At 49.2% G+C, this 13,139-nt stretch overlaps 3 protein-coding genes across 3 annotated transcripts; 1 reads left to right on the forward strand and 2 right to left on the reverse strand.

Moving 5' to 3' along the window:
* The first annotated feature begins 2,962 nt into the window (after window positions 1–2,962).
* Window positions 2,963–5,329, forward strand: LOC34621356. The gene is made up of 9 exons (XM_026335660.1): window positions 2,963–2,998; window positions 3,115–3,263; window positions 3,594–3,658; window positions 3,948–4,039; window positions 4,266–4,321; window positions 4,446–4,633; window positions 4,847–4,945; window positions 5,133–5,158; window positions 5,303–5,329. Exons 1-9 carry the CDS (start codon window positions 2,963–2,965, stop codon window positions 5,327–5,329), a joined length of 738 nt encoding a protein of 245 aa, XP_026191445.1.
* Window positions 5,330–6,354: 1,025 nt separating this feature from the next.
* Window positions 6,355–7,545, reverse strand: LOC113146909. Its single transcript, XM_026335661.1, has 3 exons — window positions 7,473–7,545; window positions 6,821–6,962; window positions 6,355–6,679 (listed from the first exon to the last, which is right to left on the reverse strand). The coding sequence occupies exons 1-3, from the start codon at window positions 7,543–7,545 to the stop codon at window positions 6,355–6,357; spliced, it is 540 nt and encodes a 179-aa protein (XP_026191446.1).
* A 1,805-nt stretch (window positions 7,546–9,350) lies between these two features.
* On the reverse strand, window positions 9,351–12,540 carry LOC34621355. Its single transcript, XM_026335662.1, has 10 exons — window positions 12,462–12,540; window positions 12,205–12,355; window positions 11,743–11,902; window positions 11,461–11,541; window positions 11,175–11,319; window positions 10,909–11,012; window positions 10,342–10,467; window positions 9,915–9,971; window positions 9,612–9,824; window positions 9,351–9,482 (listed from the first exon to the last, which is right to left on the reverse strand). The coding sequence occupies exons 1-10, from the start codon at window positions 12,538–12,540 to the stop codon at window positions 9,351–9,353; spliced, it is 1,248 nt and encodes a 415-aa protein (XP_026191447.1).
* Window positions 12,541–13,139: the final 599 nt, after the last annotated feature.

Consider the following 13,139-nt stretch of genomic DNA (forward strand, 5'->3'; position numbering starts at 1 on the left):
TGCTGCAGCGAACTTCGAGAAGCGAGAGCCAGTGTTTTCAAGGAATCTTTCAATGTCTCGCAGTTGCAGGAGCAACAAATGCTGCTGCAGCTGCAGCGGCGCTTGCTGTAGCCAGCCCCGATCCATCACCATTGTCTGTACAAAGACCTGCATCCGTTTTCCCTTATCGTGTTCCTTTTTATTTTCTCATTTCTGCGGTTTTCCCTCTGTAGAGTGCTGCAGACAGCCCCTTCTTGCCTTTCTCGAGTAGGCACCGCAGCTGATCTGGGGGCCCCCTAGCAAGCCTCCGGTGCAGCAGGCACGAGAATCACCAGGAGCAGCAACATCGACCAGTGCGAGGTCAGAACAGCAGCAGCGGCTGCTCCTGCAGGCTCAAGCCCTCTGACTTGGCGGCGGAACGAACGAAAAAGTCTGAGCAGCAGACACAGGAAGTGCTGCACTGGCAGCCGCGGGAGCAGCAGGCGAACAACAGCTCCAGGAAAGGCACTATGGGCTTCCCGCGCATTGCACTAGCCGCGGGGGCTCTTTTGTTGGTGCGGGCTGCCCTCACAGTTATACGGGGTGAGGAATGCGTTGTGTTCTGGGGAGTTTTGCTGCCGATGCAGCTGGAGTTATGTTTGCGGCCAGTCGCTCATGCTACACGTGTTTCATCACCATTGTTCCTCTCCGTGCAGCATTTTTGCAGATATGTGGGGTGCACAGCCGCAGAACACAGACCACTGAATGGAAGAGCAGCGACAGCTTTGGCTGCACTTCAAGGTCGGTTACTGCTCCTTGCGCGATGCTTTGTGCGTGTCCACTGAAGGCCGTCGTGCTTTGACTGCAGCAGGCGAACTTCCTGAGGGCTTCTCTCTTCCTTGGACGGTATGCCGCTCCCCCCTCTGAAAGTTTGTTCTTAGCCAACATCTCCTTTGGGGGGCTGCTTGCCGGAGTTACGATGCTCCTGCCGCAGCTCTGGGAATACTTATACGTCGTTCAGGTGGCTGCTGTTCCCTTTGCTGCTTTTGCAATTGTTAGAGCAACAGCCGTCTTCGTGAGCGTTTCCCCTCCATCGTATAGATCAAGCAGTTGGTAACTCTTTGCCTCATGAAGCAGCGTCGAAGTACACGTGCAGCTGTTGCTGTTTCTGCTACAGGCTGTGGCACAGGCCTTGGCAGGCTGTTGCATCTGCGTAGTTGCTCTATCCAGGCATCTGGGTGGACTGCGGCCAATCCGTCAGCTCGGCGGCAAGCCAATGTGAGCGAGCACATGTATTCCAGTACAGCGGAATGCAGTGTAGTGTCTCTTTCTCTTTCTGAGTTCGTTGTTTTGTCGGCCCTTTGCAACACGCCGTTCCGCCCCCCGCCAACAGCCCCATGGCCGTTGTCGCGTTTAGTGATCAACCATTAGCGCTCAGAAGGATGGAGGAGGGAAGATGAAGGAGGGGGGGCTGGGCGGAGGGGGAGTACTTTTTCTACGAGTCTGCTTGTTCTGCTTCTGTTTTTTGAGGGCTTTGTGCGGATGCTCTAATTTGTTGGTGCAGGCGATGGGATGCGCTGCATGACCGGCCAGGCTTTCGGTCTGTGTACACCCGTATGCGATACGCAGCGCCGGTGCTGCAAAAATATGAAACGGCACGACAGAGCACAGTGCAGCAGGCTGATTCGCCACAAAAGAAAGAACAGTGAACGGGCTTGAGCAGAAGCAGTGAATAGAAGGGCCCCAAAGGATTCTCTTGTTCGTTAGCTACAGGGGGCCACGGGATGCAGCAGCAGGGGGCTGCAGGAGGTGTGCTGTGGATGTTTACTCGCGAATAAGGCTGTTGCGGATTTCCTATTACCGGCAGCAGCCGGTGCGTCTGTGCACATGCGTTACCTGGCATCTCAGCACGACCTAGCTACATAGTGCTATTGCCAGTCTGTGGCACTGTTACCACCAATGCTGTCATCAAGAAAAACTACGCTTTGGGAATTCAGTCGCCCACAGAAAACGCATCATGTACGACTTTCGGAGATTTCAGGGTCCAGGGACCTTGTATTAACAATATTAGATGCCAATCTTTCAACCTTTTTGAAATTTAGAGCTTAAGGCTTGCAGATATAGAACACGAGAGGCCTAAAGCTGGTGTTCTGGATGAAAAAAGCAGTCATGGATTCTACGTCTGTAGGTAGTCTTTTGGGCAGGTTTGGGGGTGTTCTGCAGTAGACCTGCAGAAGAGAGATGCGAGCGGGTGATATTGCGTACATTCACAGAGCTACCGATTCTCATGGGCTTAAAGCACCCTGAATAGGTGTTTCTTCATTGCAATCTGCCCATTGCTTTCATGGACGTCTCTACCGCGTAGCGCGGCGCGTTAGTGATACGCCTGCAGTGTAGGTGAAACTGATACTATAATGCTTACGTATTTTTGCTATTGATAGCATCCACTTATTCCGCAGAACAAGTGAATGGCGCACCGAGGCAGGTCACGGCAGGGAGGGGGCCCCCTCCTTGACTTGACCCGCCCCCGCGCCTTGGTCAGGAGGGCCCCCGCCTGTGTCTGCTTGACAATACAAAGGGACTCCGTGTTCTAGTTTCGTTTTCTTAGGAGCTACGCTTGAAGAAAAGCAGGTGTAGAAAGAGGATAATGTCCCAATCTTCCTCTTTTGAGAGCGGACAGGCCCCCGAGATCTGCCTCGTTGAGCCTTTTCTAAGCTAGCCGTCTCTTGCAAGGGCCAATGGGTCCGCCCACACAGGGCCCTTCTCCATGAATCAAGGCAGCTGAATTCAACTTGTCACCGTCTTCTTCATCAGTGAGCGGGGAGCCGTTGAGGCGGCCTCCAGGACCTGGAGTACGAGGCTTTGTCAGACGGCCCCCCTTGCCGTGGACGGCAAAGGGGGCCAAGGGCTTCCCTGTATACCCTGAGGCAATTTATTGAGACAGAAGCGCAGTTGCAGATAGATTTCACTGTGACTACCCTCGTTTGACTCTGGATACACGAAAATGCCGGAAGAAGCGAAAGGTAGATCCCAATACAGCGTCAACCCTATCCTTAATAGCCTTGCTCTTCCCTAGTCTTAGCTCTGAATGTTTGATGCAGCAGTGTCTTCAGCGTGAGGCGGCCCAGCGCCACCCTTCTCATTGTGCCCCTTTAGAGGTGTATCTGGGAAGTCTGCGCTTCGTACAAAGGCTTTGCAATTCTGGAGGCCCCCTCTCTGTGCGCAGGAGCATCAGACTCCCTTGATGGGACTCTGATGTGTCTCATGTGTTGTCGCAACTTCTGGACAGACATCGCTCATTTAAGGTCGGAGCGTTTCTGTTGACTGCCTCGGCCACCGACTACGCGTTTGCCTGTTGTACTTGGCTGGCCTTACTGGCCGATCCACGCTTCCGGTTGCTCTGTGTCCTTCAGTTTCTCCGTGTCTCGCGCTCACTTCATACGCTTTTGTGGTGGCGTTTCTCCTTTCTCTTTCTTTCCCTCCCGTGCGTGCCTTTCTTTGGTTTCTTGCGGGCTTATCTCATTCCGCCCTCTCCCTATTGCTTCTTTTTCTCAGCCCTCCAGCTACCCCCCTTCAAATGGAATCCTGAGAGTTTTGTATTTATTTTCGAGTGTGCTGCATTTGATTTCCCGCAGTATTGTTTCTTACTTTTTCTGGGTGGGCGTCATGTACTTCACTGGTGCCACCATCCTCCTCACAGGTAGGGACTGGTGGGACGGGGTCCCGCTATGTTGTTGGTTACCCTACAGGATCTATGTGGGGCTTCCAGGGTAGTAATAAACAGATCAAATGATTGCTTGTCTCTATTGCCTCTATGAGTGTTTCCTTGAAGAAAAGGAGTGTGAAGAAACAGCAGGAATAAAGCTTAAACCGGTAGAAGCTCAGATGAAACATGACAAACGCATGTTACACGACATTGAAGAGTAGAGGCAGAGACAGAGAGTCGAGAGTACTTTTAACGAGGTTGAGCTGTTGGCGTTGAGTTGCAGGGTATACATACTGCGCGCCACGCGTGAGCAAGGAGATCGCCTGCCCCATGACATCTTCTGTATATGTCTTTGTGGCACTGTGGCTGCTTCAAGTGAGGCCCATAGACCCCCACTTTCCCCCTTTTCCATCTGTTTTTGCAGTAGTTGCTTGCCATGCGCATTGTGTCGCTTCCCTTTCTTCCCTCCTTGCACTATTTCTGCCTGGTTCGCTCCGCCACTCTAGACTTGCCCTCTCTTAGAAACTTCGGGGCCTATTATTCTCTGTAACTACCCCTAGTAGGCAAGCCGTAGGCATGGTGCTCCGGGGTGTGCGTACAGTCCATTATCTTCTTCTTCACATGCTGGGCATACTCTACTGTCATCGTCACAGCAGAGTGAGTTTTAAACTGGCGCCTCAACACATCGCCTTAGTCGACAGAAGCAATCGTAACAGCTATCAACTGGCCCAACAGGCTCTACTTGTTGTGACGCATGCTCTGGTGGACTCTCGTTTTGCAGGGACGATTCTGAAAATTCCATGTTTCACCGTCCCAATACCTTCATGACCATTATTGGCTTCTTTGTGAAGACAGTCCCCACTTGGATCAGACTGGCACACGTGTTTAACTGCTGCCAGCTCGGTGTGTGGACACTTGACCTGCTCATTTTACCAGACTGCAACGCCTCAGGACTTAGATGGATCGTCGGTAGGCTTTTGCCTTGCTACGCATGGACACTACTACATTCTCTTGGTACCTTCTGCCAAATGAATTTGAGCTTTTGGTTGCTTTCGATGAACGAGCAGGACTCAACTCAGCGTTTCTGCGAGTCCTTCGTTTTTTAACCCTCTCCCCTGTCCCTTAGCCTCCTTAGCATTTTCTCTACGTGGACTGATTCTGCATGTGGACGTGTTGCTGCAGCAATAGTGTCCTTATTGTGGTGGGCTGTAGTTGCCATTGGGGCCCGTGCAAAGAAGAAAATCGTTGTCCCTGCCTACCTCTACGATCCTCTCCGACCAGGTACTCCTTCTGGCTGACCCCTTTTCTGCCCTCATTCCTATTTGCCTTTATTCTTTATCTGTGGAAGAGCTCAGCACATAGCTGGCTGGTTGTCGAATTTATCTTTTCACAGTGCAGTGCTACTACCATTCTTGCCACTTTTGTTGTTGCGCAATGCGCTGTTTTTTTATGCTGCTTGTGTACGCAGGGCAAGGTGTTTTTAGGGAGATGCGGGTGTGTCATTCGACATTAATCTGTTTGTTGTGGACATACAGTGCAGCGTGTAGCTTGACTTCCTCATAGCTTTATTTGTGGAACTCAACACTGATAGATTCTATCCTTGTGCCGATTTTGTTCTGTCCTTTTCGTTCGCTACAGCATCTCTTGCGGGGGTTTGGACCTTAAGGCCTACAGTGAGGAGCTCAAGTGACTCCTATGAAGCCGGCGCTGCATGGCTTCCTCCATGAGACCCTTGGACTGTTGTCGCCGTATGGGTCCCTCATCGTTTGGTCACCTTGCCGTTTGAAGGCTGAATTCGGGTTTGTCTCCTCTGCTGGACAGGGCCCGCCCGCGGTAGAGCGTGACGAGCTTAGACGGCCGCCGCGGAGTCTCCCTCTAGGAGGCACTCCTCTTGATGATACAGGACCGTAGCAAAGAGCACGTCGCAGCGATTGTCTCTAAATTGGTTGCTACGTATAGGACAGGACATGCACAACAATCATTGCAGTCCATATACTAGTGCACACTTACCTGTGCAACTGTGCTTGAATTGCAAGCAGTAGCATACTGAGTATATTGCAGTGGGTAAAATCTTGTTGCTTGATGCACTGCATACATCTTAAGCTAAAACGAGCACAATGGAGAGCTTGCCATGGGTAAAGTCTCGATAGTGGCGTAGACACAATGAAAGTCCATGGCTCGCACTATCGCTCATGGCGTCACTCAGTACGCCAGGCTACAACTCTTAGGTTCTTTCAGGGTTGTAAGACTAAAAAATATGTGGGATGTCGAAAATGCTGGCTTCCCTCCAGTTTTGCTCTGTCAATGCCAGAAGAGGCAGGCCCTATGTACATCGATATGCACGGAGCGGTTGCTACCTTCTTCTTTGAAACACATTTGCACATAAATAGAAGAAAATCGATGAGTCAAGAACTAAAGCGAATACTGCCTCTCTGTATCCTCAATCCCTTTTCGGAAAGGCCAGGTGAGGCCTGCCACTTCAAAGCATCTCGCACGGAGGAGACTCAGTCAGGCCTAGGCTTTACGCTGCGTTGCTTGTCTGTTTGGGAGAATATCCTTGGACAGGAGAATAACCTCCCAAAACAAGACGGCTAGATGCACGAAGCTCTGTTGAGTGTACAAGTGGTTGAAGTTCAGTACATGCGTGATAGACATCCCATCGATGAGGACAAACGAATTCTCATGTAGAACTAGATATTAAATCCAGCCAAGGGCATCAAGTTCTGCACTTTGCCGACTAAGGATTCGAACTTTTTCGCATACATGGATATTTTCTTGTTAACAGTTTCTACTCCTTTGCTGAGCTTTTCACTAGACTCTTCAAATTTCTGGTGGAGAGATACAAGAGAAGAACGAACAGCTTCTTCAGCAGATGGACACGCGGGGCATATGCAGTCAGAATTTTGGGCCAGCAGAGCTGCAGTGACGTAGCCACAAGTCGAAACAGCACAGCATCTTGGAAGCATACCATTAAGAACCAGCAGAAGGTGATCATCACAAACAGTGCAAGAAATGCTACACAGCACAAATGGAAAGAGAAATAAGTCTACACAATGGAGCTATCAACTAAAGGCAAAAAAAGGTGGCCGTGAAAAAGAATCTCTCTTGCTTCTTTGTGAGCACAGGATTGTGAGTGATTCACGCACACATAGTTGCCTCTGTTTACCTTGGTATGTCTCGGCCTGTGATTTGAACTGCGCTACATCGCCAGAGAGTTGCAAGTTTTGGATGTAAAGGCCGCAGAGCAGAGCGAGCTGTACCACGACCACGCTGATACCTAAAACAATGACTCCCCTGCCTGAATCAAACCACAGAACAAAGCGGGGTAAGGCAAAGGTAATAAGAATTCTTCTGCTGTGAGCAGGGAAACACTACACAGGAACAACACACAAAAATTCTGCATAGTTCACTAGTTTTCTACCATTTGGCTGCATGAGTTGGCCCCTGCGCCACTCCACGCTAGAAGCAATAGAAGAGCACCCATAAACGCTCCCATCCACGAAGGGTCAACCGAGATCCAGAATTCGTTAGAAAAATATTATACAAACATGAAATGCACCTACAGCAGCAGCCCTAGAAGCATCATGATTTATACATACACACATGCTTTTAGAAAAAGGCCATTCACAGAGAGCAAACGAAAGCCTCCTGCGATACGCTTGAAAAAGCTTGTGAAAATGAATGAACCAACCAGGCACCCACGTGGGGTAATAAACCCTTGGGTTGTCTGCTCCGTAGACAGGACACGATATACACGGATGCTCGGACACCCTTGGGAAAATAAATAGCTGCTATGTGGGCTAGATACCCGAAAATGCATTTCTTCCACTGCTGCCGGACCGTAGTGTCTTCGCCGGAGTCGGCGGTGAAGACGATGCCATTCTCTTTGATTGCCAGTCCGTCCCGAAATTAGTGGTAGAAAGATATCAAAGAATAAAAGCATACATCAAGACTTAAAAATACATACGCGCTGCACAGGCAATTTGAAATGCAGGGAAGCAAACCCTCTTTCTGATCCCCCAGGGGGGCCTATCATCAGTGAAGAAACCAGTGTTTACAGCAAAGCCATCAGTTTAGGGCGGCATAACAGAAATATAGTACAATGCATTACACATCCCAACTTCATGAGTAAAATACCCAGCGTCAAAGATACTTCGTCGTAAACAAGGTCGGAGCGAATAAGTCCTTGAATTCTACATTTGCATCCGTCTCACGACCTCGGTATTCAATGATTCACCCTACACTACACGACGCTACTGTTTTACTCCCCACTGACAAGTCCTTATGGCTTTATACACTATTTTTGGGGCTATCTTATGAACAAAGTTTTGGCAGGAAGCCAGATACCTTCTCATTTCTCTGTTCCTCCTCGAGAAGTTCACAGGAAGCCTCCGTTTAGAGAGAGAGACACTTAAGGGGCGATGCGAGGATGATCACACCCTGTTTGATTGTTTCTTAACTGGAAATTATAAACAGCAAGCCATAGGATCAAAGCCTTTCTTTTTGAACGAGTTAACTTAGCTGATAAGTGGAAATAATGCACAGTCGCGAAATACCTCATTTTCAAGCGCTCTCCCCAGGAGACCAGAATGCATGTTAACAGACTGGGGAACGAGTTTATATTACTAAGGATCTTGCGACCTGAAACCTCTGAGGCCATTACTGTGGCCACCGTGAGCGTCTAAGTGCCGCAAACCCGAGCAGCTGAAGCAACCCATGCTGACGAGGAAAGAGTGACTTGCCTGCTTGTAGTATATGAGCATTGCTATCCGGTTTAGAGGGATCAGGCCAAGAATGCTGCTCTAGCTGCCACAATCGTGTCGAGGAATAGCTCTCCAGGTTTTTGCACACCGCCATTCCACATCCAGCAGAAAACGAAGCGCCACCCTTCCGAGCTCCATAGACAAAAGAGGACGCTATCGCTCCTTCAGTTATTAGTTTGCTTGCAGCATTATAGCGGGGCTAAGCGATTAGTTGGAGCCTCCTACTCTATTGGCGACAATGAACCAACATCGAGCAAAAATTTAACTGACTGACTCGTTTGTTTGTATGCTCCCTCGTAGGCTGAATAGGGTTAGCTTAAGGCCATAAGTATGAACGTTCCATACCTTTGCGCTAAGCTGGAATTTGGAGGCAGACTAAATACCTCGGGATGCCCACAGTGTGCGAGATGTGATTTCTGCTGTCCAATCTAGATTCATGCAGAAACCTTGCAGGGAATGAGGGCGGGGGTATGGAGAACACGTTTTTAAATACACAAGAACCTCCGATTGCTTTTCTGTATTAGGCTTGAAGGCAAATTTTCTTCCTTCGCAGTTCATGTATAAAAACTTTTTCCACTAGTACAATGAAGGTGGCCCGCTGACGGGGAGTCCCCGTAGAGGCCTGCGATAGGGCTCGCACAAGAATGGGCTGCACCGGTTGAGAAGGCTCCACTTCTAAAAAAATTGAAAGTACCGGTAATAATAACGTAAGGAGGCTTCTGCCATAATAAGCTGCATTTCAGTGCCTATTTTTGTGAGGTGGGCTACCCTGACTCACACATATGTATCATTTTCGCCGAACAGTCCATAACGACTCTCAGGCAACGGTTTAGGAAATAAAGCCAAAGCAGATAAACGCCAAATTCATAGAGCTCGAGTATAAAAGAATGCAAAGCAGGGAGTCGAATGCGAGAGAAGAAACGCTAATAGACTCTAAATCTTCCATTTCCTTCTTCTGCCTCCAAAATACCCTGAGCTCCTCCAGCTGCTTGGGAAATAGCTGCAAAGAAGATGCCGTTACTGAGAGTGAATGGCCCGCACTGGAACTGTTTCCTCTGCATCCAGGAAAGAGAGCATATCTTGAAGCGCAGAAATGCCATTCTTTGTGCCTCTCTCTACACGCAAAGTAGAAGCTAGCTTTTTTATTAAAAGAAAGAGCATCTAGGGGTATATGAGGACTGTACCTGGAAGCAATCTACTCTTGTCACTTGTTTTGTTGCATGCACGATTTCCCGTTTTAGCTGTTCCTCCCCTTCTGGTTCATCAGTTTCTTCTGGCTGTATGCACGAGTAGGAGAGGCCAATCAGCCACGAATGCAATAAGTGAACACGCAGAATGTGGTTTGTTGAAAGGACATGTTTGTTGACTGTACCAGGTGTCTTTGTTTTTAGTAGGCCCTAGAGACCACGAAATGAAACAAGTTCATGGCAGGAAACGCATGGAAAGAGCACAGCTTGGATAAAAGGCGCGTCTTGTTGGGGGTATACCTGGGTCCACTTCATAGTGAAGACATTTATATGGGCCAGCGCAATGTCTCCAAAATCCTGGAAAGAAAAACAGTGAGTTCAGGTATGTACGGCCCTTGCAGCAGCCCACAGGTGTTTCCACCATTGCACACTCATAATGTTTGGTGTTCACGTTGTGGAGGTCGGTGCTTCGAAGGCGTTTTTTGAGGCTTGTAGCTGGTGAGTAAAGCTCTAACGACCGGTATATTTTATGCTTAATTGATGCAACAAAAAGCTAGCTGCAGCGCGGCCTCAGAGAGACTGAATTTCTAGCAACTCTTGCAAGCACAGCATATTCTCTAGGGAAGGCTGGTGGCTTGATTACCACGTCCACCGTAGTTATGATTTCAACGCAAGAGAACGCGAAAGTACGAAACAAAGACTCTGGTCTTGCAAAGAACTTTCTCACCTCTATGCACTTCGTCATATCCTTAGTGCAGGAGTGCTGCCACAACTTCTGTACAAAGAGAGACCAGCCACTCTCCAGCAGCTCTACAGAGAGAGGCGTTATGGGCAACACCTGCCGCGTAAAAACCTGAGCGCGATCCTCCGTAAACAAAGGCAGACAGGAAAATTTGAAAGCGAAAAAAGACAAGCGGGCGAAGGAAAAGAGATAAAGCCAGAGAAGCTGCGACAAAGTATTACAAGCCTAAAAGTATCCAACAGTGATAATATTGAGACGGCATCCATGAATCTACACGGGTACAACGGGTGTCCGCTGGGTGTCAATGTCACTGCCCAATGTGTTTCGTTGCTTCAGCGCTTAGCATGTTTGTCTATCACTCAATGGCCTTCCCTCCCACTACCGTTCTTTATTATTTTAGCTGCGCCTGCTAAGTCTTATTTTCTTTTCTCCCTAGGACCAGTGTGTTTGTCGTGTTCCTATGACTCCTCCACATTTTCTAGATCAACACTCCTTCCCAAAAAAGACGAAAGGCCCCTAGGGGTCTGAGGGCTCAAGGGCTTTGCAGTCTACCATATATGGCTCCACGCCCTCAATTGTTTCGAAGGAGGCTCCACTCTCGTGTACGCGACCAAGGGCGCCCAGGTATCGCAAGGCATGAGGATAAATGGAGTTCCCTAATTAGGTTGGACATCAGAAAACACATCAAAAGGGGCAAATTCAGCTATGCATATACAAAGCTTAGGCTGGCTCTGCAGATCCATGTGATACGGTTGCGACCCACTTGCATGGCCCCATGTAAAACAGTTTGAAGGGCTTTACACGCGCGTCTTGCTTACATTCCTTCACGCGGAAGAATGCGTTGCCCGCATAGAGCTCCGTCCCAGCCAAGACAGCCCCCCATCGGTGGAGGCTCATGTCCTTTGTGACCTTCCCGTACTGTGCGATGGCCCAGTAAGCAAAAGTAGTTTCACTTGGGCTTACCTATTGAAGGAGCAGGCAGGAAAAGGTCATACCCACTAGGCGCACGTCTGTTACAAGAACGCTGCCATTTACGAATGCACTTATGGTTGAGTTATCAAGAGCAACTAGCCCTTTGACATGAGCATTGCAAAGCCCGCTCACCGAGTAAGGGCCTTTGGAATCAACATAATGCATTCCGGAGTCGTATGAATTCATATACCACCAATCTTTGTGTCGGTATGGCTGCAATGCACAACAGCCGAAAATCCCGGCGGGCGTACTTCACTTTGATACAACACCTCCTGTGAGATTAAAGATTCGATTGAGGCCACCCTAAGAGGGGGGTAGGATGGCAGCCAGGGCTGGCAGGGGCTACCATATAGTAGGACTGGCCTCAACATAAAAATGGAAAACGACGTGGCAACACAGCGAGCTGGGGCCTACCGTGAAGCCGCGTTGCAAGGCCTTGCGGACCAGAGGATCAGAATAAGGTCCCAGGAAGTCAGGAGCAGCGATATTCAGGATGAGATTCAATATGAGATAGTGAATTTTTGGCTTTGCAATGCCCGTGGGCATGAGGATGCGAAGGCGTGTATTCAACCACCTGAGACACACCACCATGTAGACCTTTGAATACTGAAAGGTCAAGAGACTTCTAATAAAAGGAGGAGAACGTGTTTGTGAGGACAACACTTTAAAACCACTGCAAAAGGTGAATAAAACCATTACAACGCAACAGACACTCATGACAGTAATGAAACAGCATGCGCAAGGTAATGCTTTATTGGCATTTTGGAGGGGAACAAAGTTTCCCGTTGAATTCTATGATATGCCATAAAGGCGTCCCACGGCTGATCAAGGTGCCGAAGGCCCTAATTAGATTTTCTGCTATTATGAGAGACCTACTCGGGCTCAAAGTGGGCCACTACAGCCGCCATGTGAATGATGTAACCAAATAATGCCTGAGTACCTTCATAAAAGCCCGCACCGCCTTCTACTGAAGAATCGCGCAGAGCTGGGCACAAATTGCCAAGAGACAGAATTGCTCGAGGGTCTCCTGCAAAGTAGAAAGACCAGCGCAGGGTGGGAGTACAGCTTTTATGCTACCGATCACTGAGGAGAGGTAAGGGCAAAGCCACGGCGCTGCGCTTGAATTGCCTTGCCATTTTGTGATACCCCATCATCGGCTAGTCCGCCGGGGATTTCATCAAAGCCACAGGCACAAACGACGGATCCATACATCGTTTTTTAGTTGCTGGCACCAACACGGCTCTTGTTCTAGGGGCCAGTGGTATGTACGATGGAAGCAGACAGCACAATACGCTTCGGTTTCGGTTTCAAGGGAATTACCTCTGCCTTCCTCTGCCCCTGCAAACTCAATTTCGCTGAGGCCAACCCGTGGCAACGTGATGCACGGACCTTCCTTCTCTTGCCGCCTGCAGCCGCAAGGAAGAATACCCCCTGAAGCAAAAATGCCACAACGCGCACATGCACTGTAGAGGACGTTAGATACGTCCTCACACAGAGGTGAAAAAATTCTCGGGAAGCGCAGGGTCTACCCAAACTCATCATTTTACGGAAAGAAGATTAATGAGGAATACATCGGCACGGCGTTGAAGGTCCCACGGCAAGGCACCGGTCTACCGACCGTTCGTTTTATCACGAATTTTGCCTCATGCATAGAAGGGCAGCTGAAGCCCTTAACTCGTGCACCGCCACAACATGCTGTACCATCTCCTAATGGCTCACCAAACGTTGAGTCATAGATGAGGATATTGTCGAACTGTCCAGAGAGTAGCCGCTCTAGTCCCGTCTTAATAGAGCTCAAAGCCTGTTTTCCA

The sequence above is a fragment of the Cyclospora cayetanensis genome, unplaced genomic scaffold (genome assembly GCF_002999335.1).
Source record: "Cyclospora cayetanensis isolate NF1_C8 unplaced genomic scaffold, CcayRef3 CcayRef3_contig_76, whole genome shotgun sequence".
Lineage (NCBI taxonomy): Eukaryota > Apicomplexa > Conoidasida > Eucoccidiorida > Eimeriidae > Cyclospora > Cyclospora cayetanensis.